The sequence below is a fragment of the Epinephelus fuscoguttatus genome, linkage group LG4 (genome assembly GCF_011397635.1).
Source record: "Epinephelus fuscoguttatus linkage group LG4, E.fuscoguttatus.final_Chr_v1".
Taxonomy (NCBI): domain Eukaryota; kingdom Metazoa; phylum Chordata; class Actinopteri; order Perciformes; family Serranidae; genus Epinephelus; species Epinephelus fuscoguttatus.
The window spans coordinates 38105557-38124132 of record NC_064755.1 but is presented as its reverse complement, the minus strand read 5'-3'; the positions used below and the strand labels follow the sequence as shown (position 1 = coordinate 38124132).

Genomic DNA, 18576 nt, shown 5'->3' with positions numbered 1-18576 from the left:
TCACTAAAAAGCAAAAGCAGCATGTGTATACATTCAGTAGGCTATATCTTCAGTAGCTAGCTAGCTAACCCTACTTTTTGTGACTGTGTAGACTGTAGGCATAGCAAGAATGTAAGCTCACATCTCTTGCTCCACAGTTTAGTCCACTCCAAAACACTGCTGCCTGCAGCCGCCTCACCACCACGGTTAACTTAGTTTTAAGTTGAATATTTGACAAACATTCAGTCCAGACCCAGCGGCCTCATTTAGAGTCAGCTTCACTTAACGTCGGCAGCTCACCTCCAGCTGGGTCTGACGCGGACCATCAATTGTAGTACAAATAGAACTGCGTGTGCATGACTGCAGCTGCCTGCGGATGCTCAGTGCAGAAAGTATGTCAAAGCCTTAGGCTGACTGCAAAAGCTTTCTCCGATGATCCAAATGAACAGAGGCACTGATCACCCCCTTGACTGAAAACGGCCCAGAGGTTTGGATCACACATTTCTCACACAAGTTTTGACACAAAAACAGCTGGGACATTTGGAAATTGTGCTTCATAATTTAAATGTTTTAACACAGGACGAATCAAATTAAAGGGTAACACAAGTGATAGTATTAGGGTGTGGTTTAATGTGCAGTAATGCCACCTACATGCATGAGTTCTTCATGTGTTATGACTTTAAGAGAGTTTGGCATGTACAAATAAGCAGAAATTAACCTATTTAAAACGATGATCTATTCCACTTCAAGAATGTAAGTCAGCTAATCATCCAGCACAAAATCCATTCACATTTCAAAATAATACAATAGTCTGATAAATACCACACATCCACTCATCACTAATAAAACTTTAACCTCCAAGGACACAAGTTTCTCTTTAGAAATTATTTTGAAAATGGGAACATGTTGATAGCCTATCCCAGCTGACGCCGGGTGAGAGGCGGGGTACACCCTGAACAGGACGCCAGACCATCGCAAGGCTGACACATGGAGACAGACAACCATTCATGCTCACATTCACACCTATGGGCAATTTCTTAGAGTCACCAATTAACCTGCATGTCTTTGGACTGTGGGAGGAAGCAAGAGTACCCAGAGAAAACCACACTGACACGGGGAGAACATACAAACTCTGCACCGAAGGGTCCCCACCCCTGGTTTGAACTAGAAACGTTCTTGCTGTGAGGCGACAATGCCAACCGCTGTACCACTGTGCCGCCCACCTGGAAATATGTGACTATGAAATGAATGACAGCTTCACAAGACATAGCTGAATCTACTGTGTGCAGGAGCTGCAGGTAAAATGATTGCTTCAGAGCTCCTGTTGCAAATGCATACTCATAAATAATTTGCATTACAGCTCACACTGCACAAAAACTCAAGTAACTACTGAGCTGACCTGGTTAGATTTAATATACAGTAAATACAAATAGTTCCTGTTAAAAACTAGTGATTATTTGCAGGATGGTGCAGAGCAACACCTCCGATATGTCATCTCTTTAATGACACTTTATCATCAGTCTACTGTAACTTTATATAAGACGGTGCACACGCCATAAATCACCATGAAGTCATTCACAAATAGTTTTACTTCTCCAGTCAAAGGACAGGAAAAAACACCAACTGCATGAGTTTTGATTTATAATACATTCTGTATCAGAAAGAGAATGAATGTGAGCCTACCTGCTTCTGCCTTCTGCTGCCACCCTGGAAGAATGAACACATCTGGGCAGGTAACAGCACACCTGAGACAAACGTAGCCTGAGGCTCTTTTTGTCAATGAGAGAGAGAGATAGAGAGTGGGAGGGAGGGGAGCGATGGATAATTTGTGTAGGAAAGATGAGATTAAACAGAGTGTATTTAATCAAGGTCCAGAGTAAAACTACTCAATAGTTTTTAGATCTACACCGCAGCATAAAATAGAAGTTTTACAACAAAATAAAATAATCAACAGTGCTGGTACTGCCCCCTCATGGACTTTCCATGTTCAGATACGATGTGAAAGGTACCCTGGGTGCGTTGGTTTTTGACGTTCTGGAATGCCATGTCAAGTTCTGCCTGTAACATGCACTGTCTTCTTTCAAAATACACTTTTATTTTTACAGGAAATTTACAGTTTACATACAGTCTCTTTCAAAATAAAGGCACTACATTGGTAAAACACTGTGAATTGCCTTCAAAAACTATCGCACGTAGGTAGGTTTAGCAAAAAGAACAGGGTTTGGCTTTATAATCTGAGGACACAAACACCACTCTCTTGGGTGAAAGTCAGTGTTTGTTGGACCCATCCACCACCCCTTCTCAGACTTTCGTTGCCTTAACTTTCGTTAGTGTCCCGCGGCGTTTCCCCCTGATGCCCCTGAGCGCCATCAAACTATAACAGTGACCGCCGCATATCATGCTGACCTTAAGGGACGGGTTTTTCATCAGTGTCTGATGCTGCCCAACATTATCGTCACGTCATTGCCCAAGCGGCAGATTTCAACAACTTCAGAGTGAGACCATGTTGAAATACGGGCAGTAGTTTTGGAGGATGGTAGATATATGTAACTTAACTTAGATAACTTTTTCCCTGCAGGTGTTAAAGGCCAACAAACCTGAACCGGGTGGTGGGTTTTCAGGGATGGGCTTTCCAACAGTGCCAAGCTCAGGCAGCTACGAGCAGGGGAAGTAGGTGTAGCCCCCCAAAATAAAGACTCTTTCCCAGGGTGTTTCTCAGCAAAGGTAAGTTGTAGAGTTGTAGAGACATGGGACCAGGACAGGCATGCTCAGAGACCACAAGAACATGGCAGTAGAGGGGTAGAGTTGCAAGTGTCTACAAGCTCCTGTCTCTGAGATGTGGTGGCAGGATCAGATCAGTCAACACTTTGGCTTTTTGTGTCAGATGTTGATATACATGTGGAATAAAGCAGGTTCTAACAATGCCAACAACTGTTGTTGACGGGGCGGGTGCATGCAGGGAAGCTGATGTTGTGTGTTTGGTGTGTGGTTAGGGAATGGTGAAAGTTATCTTGATGATTCCCCCCGCCTTGTTAGGTGTATAGTCCTGCTCAAAGGTTAAGATTAGGTTTTTAAATACCTTAATAGGTGCTAGGCATCAGCCAGGGGCAACTGTCACTTCATGTTCAACTCCAAGAAATCAAAGGTCTGGAAAAGCTCAATGTTGACTTTTTAGACTGGTTTTGGATCCTGAGTGTGGAGTATATACAAGTAGTTAGTTAGTGTGTGTGTCTGTTAGGGTGTAGGGTGTATAGACCATCTTTGTTCACATCACCATCATCTGTGTTGTCATCGTTGCTGTTGTCTTTATCATCATCACCGTCATTATCCTCGTCATCGTCGTCTTGTTGTCAGTTGTCTTTGCTGTCGTATTCAGGTCATCCTCATCATCCCCATCATTGTCACAATCATCGTTGCCATCATCATCATTGTCGCCGTTGTCGTGATATGAAACGCAAAAATGTAACATATCGATGGCTTGTAAAAAGCTGTAGGGTATATGGTAAGGGTACCAGAGTGTACCTGTTAGGGTGTAGGGTCATCAGTGTCATTAGCATTGTCAGTCAGTCATCATCGCTGTTCATCTTTGTTGTCGCTGTCATCGTCATCACAATCATCTTCATCCCTGTCATCATTATGCCAATATCATCATCATCATCATCATCATCGTCGTCATCATCATCATCATCATCATCATCACCACCCGTATCGTCTTCATCTTCGTCATTATCATTGTCATGGTCATGATCGTTATCGTCATCATTACCATCATCGTCATCATTGTTGTCATCATCATCGTCATCATCATCATCATCATCATCTTCATTATAACCATCATCGTCATCATTGTTGTCATCATCATCATTGTCATTATCATGTTGTTCTCATCATCACCGTCATCATCATCATCATCATCATCATCATCTTCATTATAACCATCATCGTCATTTTCATTATAACCATCATTGTCATCTTCATTATCACTTTCGTCATTATAGTCGTTGTCCTCGTCATCATCACCTTGTCATCATCATTGTCATTATCAAGTTGTTCTCATGATCACCATCATCGTCATGGTCATCTTTATTATCAATGTCATCGTCATTATAGTTGTTGTCATCATCATCATCACCATCATCCATGTCATCAACATGTCATCGTCATTATTATCACCACTAAAATGTCATCATCATCATCACCATCATCATTGTCAGTGTCGTGATATGAAACATATGAAACGTACAAACATAGCGTATGATGATGATAATAATAATAATAATAGTAATAACTTTATGTATAGAGCACTTTTGGAGCTGAAGAAGAAGAAAATACAGAGCAAAAGTGATATTAATAAAGCATGCCTTCACCGACTTAACATGGTTTTCAGGAAGGTATAATGCTGATGTTTTATTCTGCTGACTGAGATGAGTTATTCACATTGAGATGTTTAGTTCAAATATTGTAACTCAATTACATGAAAAACACTGACTATAGAGTTGATGATCAGTATATTAATCTTGTGATAATCACATCGTTTCAGTTTTATTATCAAATCAGGTGATGACACACGTTCTATTCACTGAAGAAGGCCATGGAATACAGTCAAAACTACACTGTCAAAAATAAGTTTTTTGAGGGAAAAGGAGTTTTATGTATCCAACAGCTTTGAATAAAACGAAAACTGTTTATGAAATTATGTCATTTAAGTGTCTTTACTTTTATTTATTTGTTTCTTTAGTGACAGATCAGCAAATTGAGCCTCCTCAGAGCACTTCTGTCTGTCTCTGTCTCCCTCTGGTGGACACCAGACCTTCTAAACTAAATAAAATATGCAAAATAAAATTGCGACATGGCTATGATTTGCTGCAATAGACAGGAAAATTCAGAGTCGATCACACAGAGAGTTAATAAAACTGACTTAAAACACTTGATCTCAAGGACTTTATGTGCTGACACCCTAATACTAGTCAGAAAGAGGAGTGAGAACCACATAATGAAGTATGTTCACTTGTCTCACAAGAGCCTTCACAATGGGAATGCCGTCATAACAATGATATTAAACAAATGCCTCTTTCATAATAAACAAATATGTTTGGAATAATAACCAAAGATGGGGATGGGGCTTACGTTGGGTCTCAGTAAAATAAATCAATTAACAATATCATTACATAAAGCCTGCAGGTGTTAGGTGATGGTTTGGCTAGCTACATTTTTTGCACAAAAACACCAAGAACAGCCCAGATGATGTGACGTAGTGTTAAGGGGTTCTTTAATATTTCCTCCACTTAAGTTAAACAAAATTCCCCCCAAACAACAAAAGACAGCACTCAGTTCTCAAGAAGGCCTAGAGACCAGAGTTTCTGTCTGACAACATTTGCTAACATGAGGCCTGCATTTGATTGAGGAAGGATCAGAATGTCCTGAGTGTGCATTTCCTTACCTCTCATAAGCCCTGAGAAAGAGGTCCAGCTCCAAACTGCTCTCAGTTCTTAATCAGGAGTCAAGACCCATACCCTGCGCAACTATGGCAAGCCGTTTTAACATTTAATAGCTAGACTGGATATTCATTACTGATATCTGCAACATAATTGTGTCCAGTCAAAACTCTAATTTAAGATATCTGTAATTCAGTTTTGACTAGTAAGATTCAAACTACTTGTGCCATTCATGTGTATGGGGTTTGTCATTATAGATATCTGCAGTGTAGTTGTGGATATCTGCAACTGAATTGGAGATATCTCTAATTCCAGTTTGAAATATCTACAATCTAATTTTGACTAGTCATAATTCAAGTTCAAGATATCTTTAATTATCACCAATTGAAGATATCTACATGGTCCTTTCTAGATGTCTTGAATTAAGTTTCAGATAGTCAGAATGAAGGTGTAGATATCTTGAACTTGAATTATGACTAGTAAAAATGACGTTAGAGATATCTGCAACTATTATTTTGACTAGTCAAAACTGAATTACAGATCTACAATTGTCATTTACGCTGTGTGACGAGTTGACTATCGTTTTGAGTAGCATCATTGCTGATATCTGTAATTCAGTTTTGACTAGTCAGAATGACGTTATAGATATCTTCAATTAAAATTCATACTAGTCACAATGACATTACGACTAGTCAAAATGGTGTTGCTGATATCTATAATGGTAGTTCCGGATAGTCAAACTTAGCGATTAAATGTTAAAACGGCTTGCCATACACAACAGGTGATCAGAATTACCCTCCAGTCAACTCAGGGGAATAGTGACATCCAGCTAAGATGAATTCAATAAAGGGAAATGACAGCACAAACCAAATAATGAGGGACTGCTGCACATGAATGCAGCCAACTTTACCATAAAATCTTAATTTCAATCCTAAATTAAATAGTAAATTAAAGCTTTCAAATAAATGTAGTGGAGTAAAAAGTACTATATTTCGCTCTGAGATGTGGCAGAGTAGAAGTATAAAGTCAAGTACAAGTACCTTAAAATGGTACTTAAGCAGAGTACTTTAGTTACTCTCCAATGGAGAGCCTAACACCACCACCACTTTGTTTATTCACACTGACTGACAATACTCCAATGGGATCATAGCAGTGATGTCACATGATAAACTAATTTTAGATGATGGTTACACATTTCTCTCTTGGCTGAGAAACCTCATCATGATCATCTGTCTGATGAAACCTTTTAACAACCAGATGCTCCTGAACGCATCGTGTTAGTTCCTGAAAAGAGAGAGGATTATGTTACAAAAAAACCCCCCAACAACAGGTTTAATGCCTCCTCATCCTGGATCATCCCAGGAAGTTTAGAAACTTAAACTTAAGGCACAGTTCTTTAGTAAGATGACCATCACTGCTGCTGGGCAGTCAGAAGATGATCCATCAGCTGGATCAGAGCAATGAAGCCTCCAAAAGCAGCTTAGAGGACTGGGTTACAGTGGAACTGTTGTTCTGTTTCAATCTGCCAGACTAAGATTATTTACATTAATTAAAATAATCATAAGTACAACTAATTAGCCTGATGTGACCCAGGTGTTTGTGTTTTCCTTTTGGCAGGTAAAGAAAATGCTGACTAATAATCATGAATGAATGAATGAATGGTTTTCAGTGACAGACTCCAGGATGGAGTTACAGGAGGTCAGACCATATTTTCTGGTAAGGATTTCAGTGCTATTTTTTAGCAGATACAGGAATAAAACACAAGTAAGAGGGGACAAAGCCTTGTTACTACTATACCTTCTTTTACCTGACATATGAACTATTTTTTAAACATGTAAGATGTTGTGAATTATAATCATTGTACCTCTAGCAACAAATGTTTAAGTTTAAATTTAAGATGATTTACTTTATTAATCCCCCTGAGGGGAAATTCAGTGTTTTCACTCTTGCTTGTCAGTTACACACAGGTCTGAAAGACACACACATGCACAAACAGGACCTATACATGCACAAAGTGGAGAGATCTCAGAGTTAGGGGGCTGCCCTTTGGTCAGGTGCCCCGAGTGGTTGGGGGGTTCAGTGCCTTGCTCAAGGGCACCTCGGCAGTGCCCAGGAGGTGAACTGGCACCTCTCCAGCCACCAGTCCACGCTCCATATTTTGGTCCGGATGGGGACTCGAGCAGGCGACCCTCCGGTTCCCAACCCAAGTCCCTATGGACTGAGCTACTGCCGCCCCTCGTTACCTCGGCACTCTGATAATGAAATCTTTTGTGTTTTGAGACTTTGTGAGGTCTTAACTGATATTATCCATAAACATATAAATGCACCAGGCAAAATTGGACCTGGACCAATAATATCAGATTATTTATGACCCTTAAATGCTGCTCCTCATACCAACCAAGAGTGAGGGAGCTTTCATGCACCATAAAGGATAAGATAAAATGGTAGTATTATCCAAAAAAAGAAGCTGCAATGTTGCCAAACAGCATCAGAATCTGTGTTAAAAATTGCAATAAGTCTTGATGAAATGGCATAAAGCAGAGAGCATGCTGCAGACAGCGATACAAAAAGCACACAGCTACCACTATAAATAGTGTAGAAGCAACATCCTGGGCTTGCTACCAAGTTTTGTACGAATACAGTACATAGATGCTGTGTAGAAGTGTAACATCGCCGAGGAGGAGAATGTTAGAGCCACTGCTAAACTGCACGTTCTGTTTCTTTGCTGCCTTTAACTAAATAATGTGTTTTGTCAGTGTACAGTGGTATTAAGCTTTTGTTTGTCACACAACATGTCAACTGCAAGGTCTTAGCATTTCATTTTGTAAAGCATTATTGGGGCATTTTGGAGAAAAAATATGCAATTACATTACAGTTACAGTTTGGGATGGCAGTAGCTCAGTCCCCTGCTCAAGTCCCTGTCCGGACCAATATGTGGAGCGTGGAATGGTAGCTGGAGAGGTGCCAGTTCACCTCCTGGGCACTGCTGAGGTGCCTGAAATGTGTGTGTTCGGACCTGTGTGTAATTGACAAACAGAGTGAAAAATTGAATTTCCCCTCGGGGATTAATAAAGTATATACAGTTAAAAAAACAAAACAAAACAAAAACAAAACATAATGTTGGTAATTACAACGGGGTCATGTTCAAATCACCCTCTCACCCTCTTAGGGTGGTATCTGTATCATCCTCAAGCTCTGGTCCTCTATCAGAGGCCTGGCAGTTTGAGGGCTCTGCACAGTATCTTAACTGTTCCTAGGACTGCACACTTCTGGACAAAGACCTCAGATGTTGTTCCTGAAATCTGGACTTTGACCAACTTTGACCTTCCACATCTGCTCCAGCTGTTCTTTCAACCCTTGATAATTCTCCACCTTTTCCTGTTCCTTCTTTCTGATGTTGCCACATCTACCACCACTGCCCTCTTCTGGTGTTTGTCAACCACCACTATGTCCGGTTGGTTAGCCAGCAGTTGTTTGTCAGTCTGGAGGCTGAAGTCCCACAGGATCTTAGCCCTGTTGTTCTCGACCACTTTCGGTGGTGTGTCCCATCGGGATATGAGTACTTGAGTCTATACTGGGTACAAATGTTAAAGGATAATATATATATTTATTGCATTGATCTCAGCCTGGACCTTTTTGTGCCTGCCCAGCCCAGTTACAATGGTGTGCAATCATTGGCATTGCTAGGTTTCTAGAATTAGCCAACATTTTTAGCGAGCTTGATAGAGGAAGACGAACTAAAATGAAAACAGTTAGCCTGTGGGGAAGGCTAAAGGGCTTCTAGATAATCCATTAATGGGTCAGGATTGGGATTTAGTTTGTTTTAATTAGTTAGATGGCTCATTTTGTAGCTCAGGGGCATTATGTGCCATAACAACAAAATGATCTACTCTACCAATTTATTTCTCCAAACAGTTTGTTGGTGTATACATCATCATCCTCTACATGCTAAAATCATTTTCAAATGTTTTGTTTTGTTTTGTTCATTTTATAGTAAATTGGCTTTGTTCTTAATGGAGGCATCTTTCCATCCTTACTTTGTTAATATAACTGAGTGAACTGCAGGACAGAAATGAGCAAAAAATAGTGGTCATTCAGGAATGAAGGCACACAGATATTCATAAAGACATACAGCCTTTTCAATTTTGCAGCATTTTACATATTTTTGGATAGAATTGTCTCATTTAGAAATGTAAGAAATATTAGGCTCATTTTTGAAAAGTAACATAAATATTTTGCCAAAATAATTAAATTATTAAGTCAAACAAAACTGAAAAAAGTCCCAAAATTCCCTATCTCGAGTGGAATAACAGATTTCAGTTTGCTCCATAATTGTTCTGGTGGAATAAATCTGAAGAAAGGAGCAATTCAGTTGAAATGTCATCATTCACCAGAGCATAGACAGTCAGACTTAGTGCCATATATTGGTTAGGAGAGGAATAAAAGAGGTTGGGGCATCTTTATCCTAGGGGCAATTTTACCCCATGTTACCCTACTATAATCTGTATTTAAATGACAAATGACATGCCTTTTTTTGACTGTAAATGAAACAAAATAAAATAAAATAAAACAAAATAAAATAAAATAAAATAAAATAAAATAAATAATAAAATAGAATTGAATAAAATAACATAAAATAAAATAAAAATAGAATAAAATAAAATAAAATAAAATAAAAATGAAATAAACTAAAATAAATACTTGAGATAACTGGACTGAAGAAAGAGCAAAGTGCAAAGTGGCGCAGGTCCTCGCAGGACTGCACGCGACTCCCGCCAGAGGGAGCGCGTGTCATCTGAAGGCAGAGGGGTGAGTGTGTTTTTGGTTTCTGAGAGACAGAGGGAGAGAGACTGGCTGCTGCCGCTGAGCTGCCCGCTCCTGCCGAGCTGCCGAGGGAAGAGGAGGAAACATGAGCTCCAGGAAAGGTGCGTATCCCTCAGCTTCTGTAACTTGACGATGCTCCCACACTCCTGCATGTATTTAATATGAACGGTGGCGGAAGTTGCGCGTGGAGCTAACCCACGGGGGCACGCTAAACGACGCCAAATGACCCGTGCCAGCCAGCTTTACAGCCTTAATGATGTGTGTTTGTTCTCCCTCCCCGTCCCTCCTACACCCTTCCCCGGACTCGGACGTCGGTCATGCCTGTGGATAAACACAACCTCACCCCGGCAGTGATGGCCATCCAGGCCAGAAAGAGGAGGCCGAAGGGGAAGAAAGACAGAGCGGGTCACCATCGGAGGTAAGCAGGGCGGCGGCGGTGGATGACTGAGCGACGTGGTGAGAGTGAAGTGTTTGTTTGCCGGGGTTTGGTTTGTTGGCAGCCGGTGCTGCTCTGTGTGACGCCGGGCGCTGCTGCCGGTGCGTCGGCGGTATAGACTGTGCGCACATATGGCAAAAGGCGTGTATTTTCAGCACACAGACTGGCTGCTCTGGAGTGTGGGAAGTTCCCATTTACGTTAGGGGGACTCAGACTGGGAATCTGGACGATGAGGACCCAACTTGAACATTTGCCTCCATGGCAGCCCACACCTCCTCAGCTGTGTACCTTAGTTTCCTCCACTAATGGCCTCTTGACTGATTTCTCTTGACTGGAAGGAGGTGTGACAGATGTGACAGCCTATTTCCTTGGCCTAGGCTATTTGGGAATCTCTCACATGGTGTTTGATTATGTAACTTTTCTTGAATTTGTAGGAGCATTGTTTCCCAGTGTGTGTATGTGCATGGTTTTGTCAGACAGTCTTGCAGGGGGAGATGGATGTAGGTATTTCAGCGTGATTTCCCCGGCGTGAGTGGATGCAGCCGGCTGGAGTGTGAGCAACGCAGTGGCTCTGTAAAGTGCATGCGAATTGGAGTGGGGAGAGTGGGGGCTTTTACTTCATGGCATGATGCTATTGGAGCGACGTCACCGGCAGCCGAAGAAGGCATCAATTAGGTGATACCAACGGTGTGACCACCCCAGGGGCTGACTAGTAAAAATGACGTTAGAGATATCTGCAACTATTATTGACTAGTCAAAACTGAATTACAGATCTACAATTGTCATTTACGCTGTGTGACGAGTTGACTATCGCTTTTGAGTAGCATCATTGCTGATATCTGTAATTCAGTTTTGACTAGTCAGAATGACGTTATAGATATCTTCAATTAAAATTCATACTAGTCACAATGACATTACGACTAGTCAAAATGGTGTTGCTGATATCTATAATGGTAGTTCCGGATAGTCAAACTTAGCGATTAAATGTTAAAACGGCTTGCCATACACAACAGGTGATCAGAATTACCCTCCAGTCAACTCAGGGGAATAGTGACATCCAGCTAAGATGAATTCAATAAAGGGAAATGACAGCACAAACCAAATAATGAGGGACTGCTGCACATGAATGCAGCCAACTTTACCATAAAATCTTAATTTCAATCCTAAATTAAATAGTAAATTAAAGCTTTCAAATAAATGTAGTGGAGTAAAAAGTACTATATTTCGCTCTGAGATGTGGCAGAGTAGAAGTATAAAGTCAAGTACAAGTACCTTAAAATGGTACTTAAGCAGAGTACTTTAGTTACTCTCCAATGGAGAGCCTAACACCACCACCACTTTGTTTATTCACACTGACTGACAATACTCCAATGGGATCATAGCAGTGATGTCACATGATAAACTAATTTTAGATGATGGTTACACATTTCTCTCTTGGCTGAGAAACCTCATCATGATCATCTGTCTGATGAAACCTTTTAACAACCAGATGCTCCTGAACGCATCGTGTTAGTTCCTGAAAAGAGAGAGGATTATGTTACAAAAAAACCCCCCAACAACAGGTTTAATGCCTCCTCATCCTGGATCATCCCAGGAAGTTTAGAAACTTAAACTTAAGGCACAGTTCTTTAGTAAGATGACCATCACTGCTGCTGGGCAGTCAGAAGATGATCCATCAGCTGGATCAGAGCAATGAAGCCTCCAAAAGCAGCTTAGAGGACTGGGTTACAGTGGAACTGTTGTTCTGTTTCAATCTGCCAGACTAAGATTATTTACATTAATTAAAATAATCATAAGTACAACTAATTAGCCTGATGTGACCCAGGTGTTTGTGTTTTCCTTTTGGCAGGTAAAGAAAATGCTGACTAATAATCATGAATGAATGAATGAATGGTTTTCAGTGACAGACTCCAGGATGGAGTTACAGGAGGTCAGACCATATTTTCTGGTAAGGATTTCAGTGCTATTTTTTAGCAGATACAGGAATAAAACACAAGTAAGAGGGGACAAAGCCTTGTTACTACTATACCTTCTTTTACCTGACATATGAACTATTTTTTAAACATGTAAGATGTTGTGAATTATAATCATTGTACCTCTAGCAACAAATGTTTAAGTTTAAATTTAAGATGATTTACTTTATTAATCCCCCTGAGGGGAAATTCAGTGTTTTCACTCTTGCTTGTCAGTTACACACAGGTCTGAAAGACACACACATGCACAAACAGGACCTATACATGCACAAAGTGGAGAGATCTCAGAGTGAGGGGGCTGCCCTTTGGTCAGGTGCCCCGAGTGGTTGGGGGGTTCAGTGCCTTGCTCAAGGGCACCTCGGCAGTGCCCAGGAGGTGAACTGGCACCTCTCCAGCCACCAGTCCACGCTCCATATTTTGGTCCGGATGGGGACTCGAGCAGGCGACCCTCCGGTTCCCAACCCAAGTCCCTATGGACTGAGCCGCCCCTCGTTACCTCAGCACTCTGATAATGAAATCTTTTGTGTTTTGAGACTTTGTGAGGTCTTAACTGATATTATCCATAAACATATAAATGCACCAGGCAAAATTGGACCTGGACCAATAATATCAGATTATTTATGACCCTTAAATGCTGCTCCTCATACCAACCAAGAGTGAGGGAGCTTTCATGCACCATAAAGGATAAGATAAAATGGTAGTATTATCCATAAATAGATGCGGCAATGTTGCCGAACAGCATCAGAATCTGTGTTAAAAATTGCAATAAGTCTTGATGAAATGGCATAAAGCAGAGAGCATGCTGCAGACAGCGATACAAAAAGCACACAGCTACCACTATAAATAGTGTAGAAGCAACATCCTGGGCTTGCTACCAAGTTTTTGTACGAATACAGTACATAGATGCTGTGTAGAAGTGTAACATCGCCGAGGAGGAGAATGTTAGAGCCACTGCTAAACTGCACGTCAGTTCTGTTTCTTTGCTGCCTTTAACTAAATAATGTGTTTTGTCAGTGTACAGTGGTATTAAGCTTTTGTTGGTCACACAACATGTCAACTGCAAGGTCTTAGCATTTCATTTTGTAAAGCATTATTGGGGCATTTTGGAGAAAAAATATGCAATTACATTACAGTTACAGTTTGGGATGGCAGTAGCTCAGTCCATAGGGACTGGGTCCCCTGCTCAAGTCCCTGTCTGGACCAATATGTGGAGTGTGGAATGGTAGCTGGAGAGGTGCCAGTTCACCTCCTGGGCACTGCCGAGGTGCCTGAAATGTGTGTGTTCGGACCTGTGTGTAATTGACAAACAGAGTGAAAAATCGAATTTCCCCTCGGGGATTAATAAAGTATATACAATTAAAAAAACAAAACAAAACAAAAACAAAACACAATGTTGGTAATTACAACGGGGTCATGTTCAAATCACCCTCTCACCCTCTTAGGGTGGTATCTGTATCATCCTCAAGCTCTGGTCCTCTATCAGAGGCCTGGCAGTTTGAGGGCTCTGCGCAGTATCTTAACTGTTCCTAGGACTGCACACTTCTGGACAAAGACCTCAGATGTTGTTCCTGAAATCTGGACTTTGACCAACTTTGACCTTCCACATCTGCTCCAGCTGTTCTTTCAACCCTTGATAATTCTCCACCTTTTCCTGTTCCTTCTTTCTGATGTTGCCACATCTACCACCACTGCCCTCTTCTGGTGTTTGTCAACCACCACTATGTCCGGTTGGTTAGCCAGCAGTTGTTTGTCAGTCTGGAGGCTGAAGTCCCACAGGATCTTAGCCCTGTTGTTCTCGACCACTTTCGGTGGTGTGTCCCATCGGGATATGAGTACTTCGAGTCTATACTGGGTACAAATGTTAAAGGATAATATATATATTTATTGCATTGATCTCAGCCTGGACCTTTTTGTGCCTGCCCAGCCCAGTTACAATGGTGTGCAATCATTGGCATTGCTAGGTTTCTAGAATTAGCCAACATTTTTAGCGAGCTTGATAGAGGAAGACGAACTAAAATGAAAACAGTTAGCCTGTGGGGAAGGCTAAAGGGCTTCTAGATAATCCATTAATGGGTCAGGATTGGGATTTAGTTTGTTTTAATTAGTTAGATGGCTCATTTTGTAGCTCAGGGGCATTATGTGCCATAACAACAAAATGATCTACTCTACCAATTTATTTCTCCAAACAGTTTGTTGGTGTATACATCATCATCCTCTACATGCTAAAATCATTTTCAAATGTTTTGTTTTGTTTTGTTCATTTTATAGTAAATTGGCTTTGTTCTTAATGGAGGCATCTTTCCATCCTTACTTTGTTAATATAACTGAGTGAACTGCAAGACAGAAATGAGCAAAAAATAGTGGTCATTCAGGAATGAAGGCACACAGATATTCATAAAGACATACAGCCTTTTCAATTTTGCAGCATTTTACATATTTTTGGATAGAATTGTCTCATTTAGAAATGTAAGAAATATTAGGCTCATTTTTGAAAAGTAACATAAATATTTTGCCAAAATAATTAAATTATTAAGTCAAACAAAACTGAAAAAAGTCCCAAAATTCCCTATCTCGAGTGGAATAACAGAGCTCAGTTTGCTCCATAATTGTTCTGGTGGAATAAATCTGAAGAAAGGAGCAATTCAGTTGAAATGTCATCATTCACCAGAGCATAGACAGTCAGACTTAGTGCCATATATTGGTTAGGAGAGGAATAAAAGAGGTTGGGGCATCTTTATCCTAGGGGCAATTTTACCCCATGTTACCCTACTATAATCTGTATTTAAATGACAAATGACATGCCTTTTTTTGACTGTAAATGAAACAAAATAAAATAAAATAAAACAAAATAAAATAAAATAAAATAAAATAAAATAAAAAAAAATAGAATTGAATAAAATAACATAAAATAAAATAAAAATAGAATAAAATAAAATAAAATAAAATAAAAATGAAATAAACTAAAATAAATACTTGAGATAACTGGACTGAAGAAAGAGCAAAGTGCAAAGTGGCGCAGGTCCTCGCAGGACTGCACGCGACTCCCGCCAGAGGGAGCGCGTGTCATCTGAAGGCAGAGGGGTGAGTGTGTTTTTGGTTTCTGAGAGACAGAGGGAGAGAGAGACTCCGGCTGCTGCCGCTGAGCTGCCCGCTCCTGCCGAGCTGCCGAGGGGAAGAGGAGGAAACATGAGCTCCAGGAAAGGTGCGTATCCCTCAGCTTCTGTAACTTGACGATGCTCCCACACTCCTGCATGTATTTAATATGAACGGTGGCGGAAGTTGCGCGTGGAGCTAACCCACGGGGGCACGCTAAACGACGCCAAATGACCCGTGCCAGCCAGCTTTACAGCCTTAATGATGTGTGTTTGTTCTCCCTCCCCGTCCCTCCTACACCCTTCCCCGGACTCGGACGTCGGTCATGCCTGTGGATAAACACAACCTCACCCCGGCAGTGATGGCCATCCAGGCCAGAAAGAGGAGGCCGAAGGGAAGACAGACAGAGCGGGTCACCATCGGAGGTAAGCAGGGCGGCGGCGGTGGATGACTGAGCGACGTGGTGAGAGTGAAGTGTTTGTTTGCCGGGGTTTGGTTTGTTGGCAGCCGGTGCTGCTCTGTGTGACGCCGGGCGCTGCTGCCGGTGCGTCGGCGGTATAGACTGTGCGCACATATGGCAAAAGGCGTGTATTTTCAGCACACAGACTGGCTGCTCTGGAGTGTGGGAAGTTCCCATTTACGTTAGGGGGACTCAGACTGGGAATCTGGACGATGAGGACCCAACTTGAACATTTGCCTCCATGGCAGCCCACACCTCCTCAGCTGTGTACCTTAGTTTCCTCCACTAATGGCCTCTTGACTGATTTCTCTTGACTGGAAGGAGGTGTGACAGATGTGACAGCCTATTTCCTTGGCCTAGGCTATTTGGGAATCTCTCACATGGTGTTTGATTATGTAACTTTTCTTGAATTTGTAGGAGCATTGTTTCCCAGTGTGTGTATGTGCATGGTTTTGTCAGACAGTCTTGCAGGGGGAGATGGATGTAGGTATTTCAGCGTGATTTCCCCGGCGTGAGTGGATGCAGCCGGCTGGAGTGTGAGCAACGCAGTGGCTCTGTAAAGTGCATGCGAATTGGAGTGGGGAGAGTGGGGGCTTTTACTTCATGGCATGATGCTATTGGAGCGACGTCACCGGCAGCCGAAGAAGGCATCAATTAGGTGATACCAACGGTGTGACCACCCCAGGGGGCTGCTCCTCGCTGTCTGCTTTGGGAATGTGCTGGAATTCCCAAACACATAACACACTGAAATACAGCAAACAGACATGTGCAAAGAAACCCAATTCATAACGACAGCTACTCTGATATTCTGCCTTAAAACATGAGAGCATGGTGCCAGTGATGAAGTGGTTGCATGTGCAGGATTTTCACCTATTTCATCCCCCAGAAGCAGCTATAAATAAAGAATGAATCCGGTGGTAGCTCTGAGATTGGCATGTTGTGGCCTTTTGCCCAGTGTATGCTGGGATATATAGCAGGGCTTAACTCTGATAAGGATTAAGCAGGCAGAGAAAATGACTCTTGGTTCTAGATTACTCTTAAAGATATTCATAATGAAATGGGCCTGCAACGGTTATTTTCATCACCACAGGAATGAATCTGCTGGTCATTCTCTTGATCGTAGATGATTAATTTGGTTGTAATGCAACATGGTCAATTATTCAGCAATAAAATATGTAATATAAAGTATTATAATTATACATCATTTGTTTCAGTTGTTATTATCTGACACGCCCAAGCCTCCATAGTCAAAATGTGTAACATTTGATACTCAGTTTCTGTACCCCTATGTTCACCTTTGGGGTAGTCTCGCTCACCAGAAAAGAAAGGTCTGGCTGGGCCGACTGTCACTTTAAGATTGGAGAAAAAAACACCCCGGCTGCTTGTATTTCTTTCAACCAATCACAATCGTTCTTGGTGGTGCCACAGCAACGGTGAGCTTGCAAAAATATTGCCGGGGGGAAACAAGTTTTGGTGTAACACGCCCACAAAAATATCGCCTACAGGACGCAAACCATGGCAGAAAAATGGCTACATCCCCGCAAGATCAAACACCGCAAAAGTTAGTAAAGGACGTGTTGAAAACTGCAACCGGAGGTGGTAGGGCGGGACTTCAGTGGGTGGTTCATTCCGCCCAATGAGAGGCTGATCTATGCAGCGAACTTGAGCCCACTCAGACTACCTTTTGGGCTACCTCACCTATAAAGGTATGTCTCCTGCCTTACCTCTCCCCTTTTTGCGTAGGAGAGGTAAATTACATTGCTCTCACAGTCATTTCCGTGTTTTGTTTTTCCGTGTTCATTTTTCAGCCTAATCTTATTGTATAATATGCTGACATATTCCTGTGTCACTTAATTTGTGTAGGAGCTCTAGTAATATGGTTGTAACTGATGGAGGATTTTGTTTTTACCTCTTGCTGTCAATTGTCAGGGATAAACGGGAGATCGCCTCCAAAGATATCTGCGGTCTGGGCCTCTTCATATCAACAAAGTCAAATGTACATTTGTAATACTAAGTATTATAATTAGGGATGGGCAGCACAAGCAAAAACACTATTCGAAAATCATGGCAACTATTCGATGATTTTTCGAATAATTGCCCATTGTGCTCGTTTAGCACACTATTTCATTTAGTTTATATCTGCTGCAGGGTCGCGTAGGGGAGCGTAGCGCGACAAAAATAGAAGAGCCGCGTAAAATAGAGAGTTGTCGCGCGACAGACGGGGGTTGTTGCGCCACTCCCGTTGCCAGTGGAGCCGCTGTAATTGATTAACAGGGGGGCGAGCTGCTACAGGACTCGCGCTGCAGATGTGTTGCGCCGCCGAGCCCAGCCGTACGGTCCCTCGCCGCCTCCTGCGTGCCTCGCTCTCAAATGACT

At 41.8% G+C, this 18576-nt stretch overlaps 2 protein-coding genes across 5 annotated transcripts in view; one reads left to right on the top strand and one right to left on the bottom strand.

The window, feature by feature from the left end:
* Positions 1 to 4121, bottom strand: part of lamb4 (laminin, beta 4) — a 39009-nt gene extending 34888 nt beyond the window's left edge. Inside the window, exons 1-3 of the mRNA XM_049574932.1 lie at positions 4043 to 4121; positions 3874 to 3999; positions 1663 to 1686 (exon numbers count right to left, since the gene is read on the bottom strand). Of these exons, the coding sequence (XP_049430889.1) occupies positions 1663 to 1686; positions 3874 to 3999; positions 4043 to 4121 (229 nt within the window). The remainder of the gene's footprint in view (positions 1 to 1662; positions 1687 to 3873; positions 4000 to 4042) is intronic.
* Positions 4122 to 10302: 6181 nt separating this feature from the next.
* srpk2 (SRSF protein kinase 2) overlaps positions 10303 to 18576 on the top strand; it is a 119331-nt gene continuing 111057 nt past the window's right edge. For 3 of the 4 annotated variants that reach the window (XM_049574351.1, XM_049574354.1, XM_049574350.1), the window contains exons 1-2: positions 10303 to 10339; positions 10590 to 10656. In XM_049574351.1, the coding sequence (XP_049430308.1) occupies positions 10324 to 10339; positions 10590 to 10656 (83 nt within the window). In that variant the 5' untranslated portion in view covers positions 10303 to 10323. The remainder of the gene's footprint in view (positions 10340 to 10589; positions 10657 to 18576) is intronic. The other variant, XM_049574349.1, reaches the window with a different exon arrangement.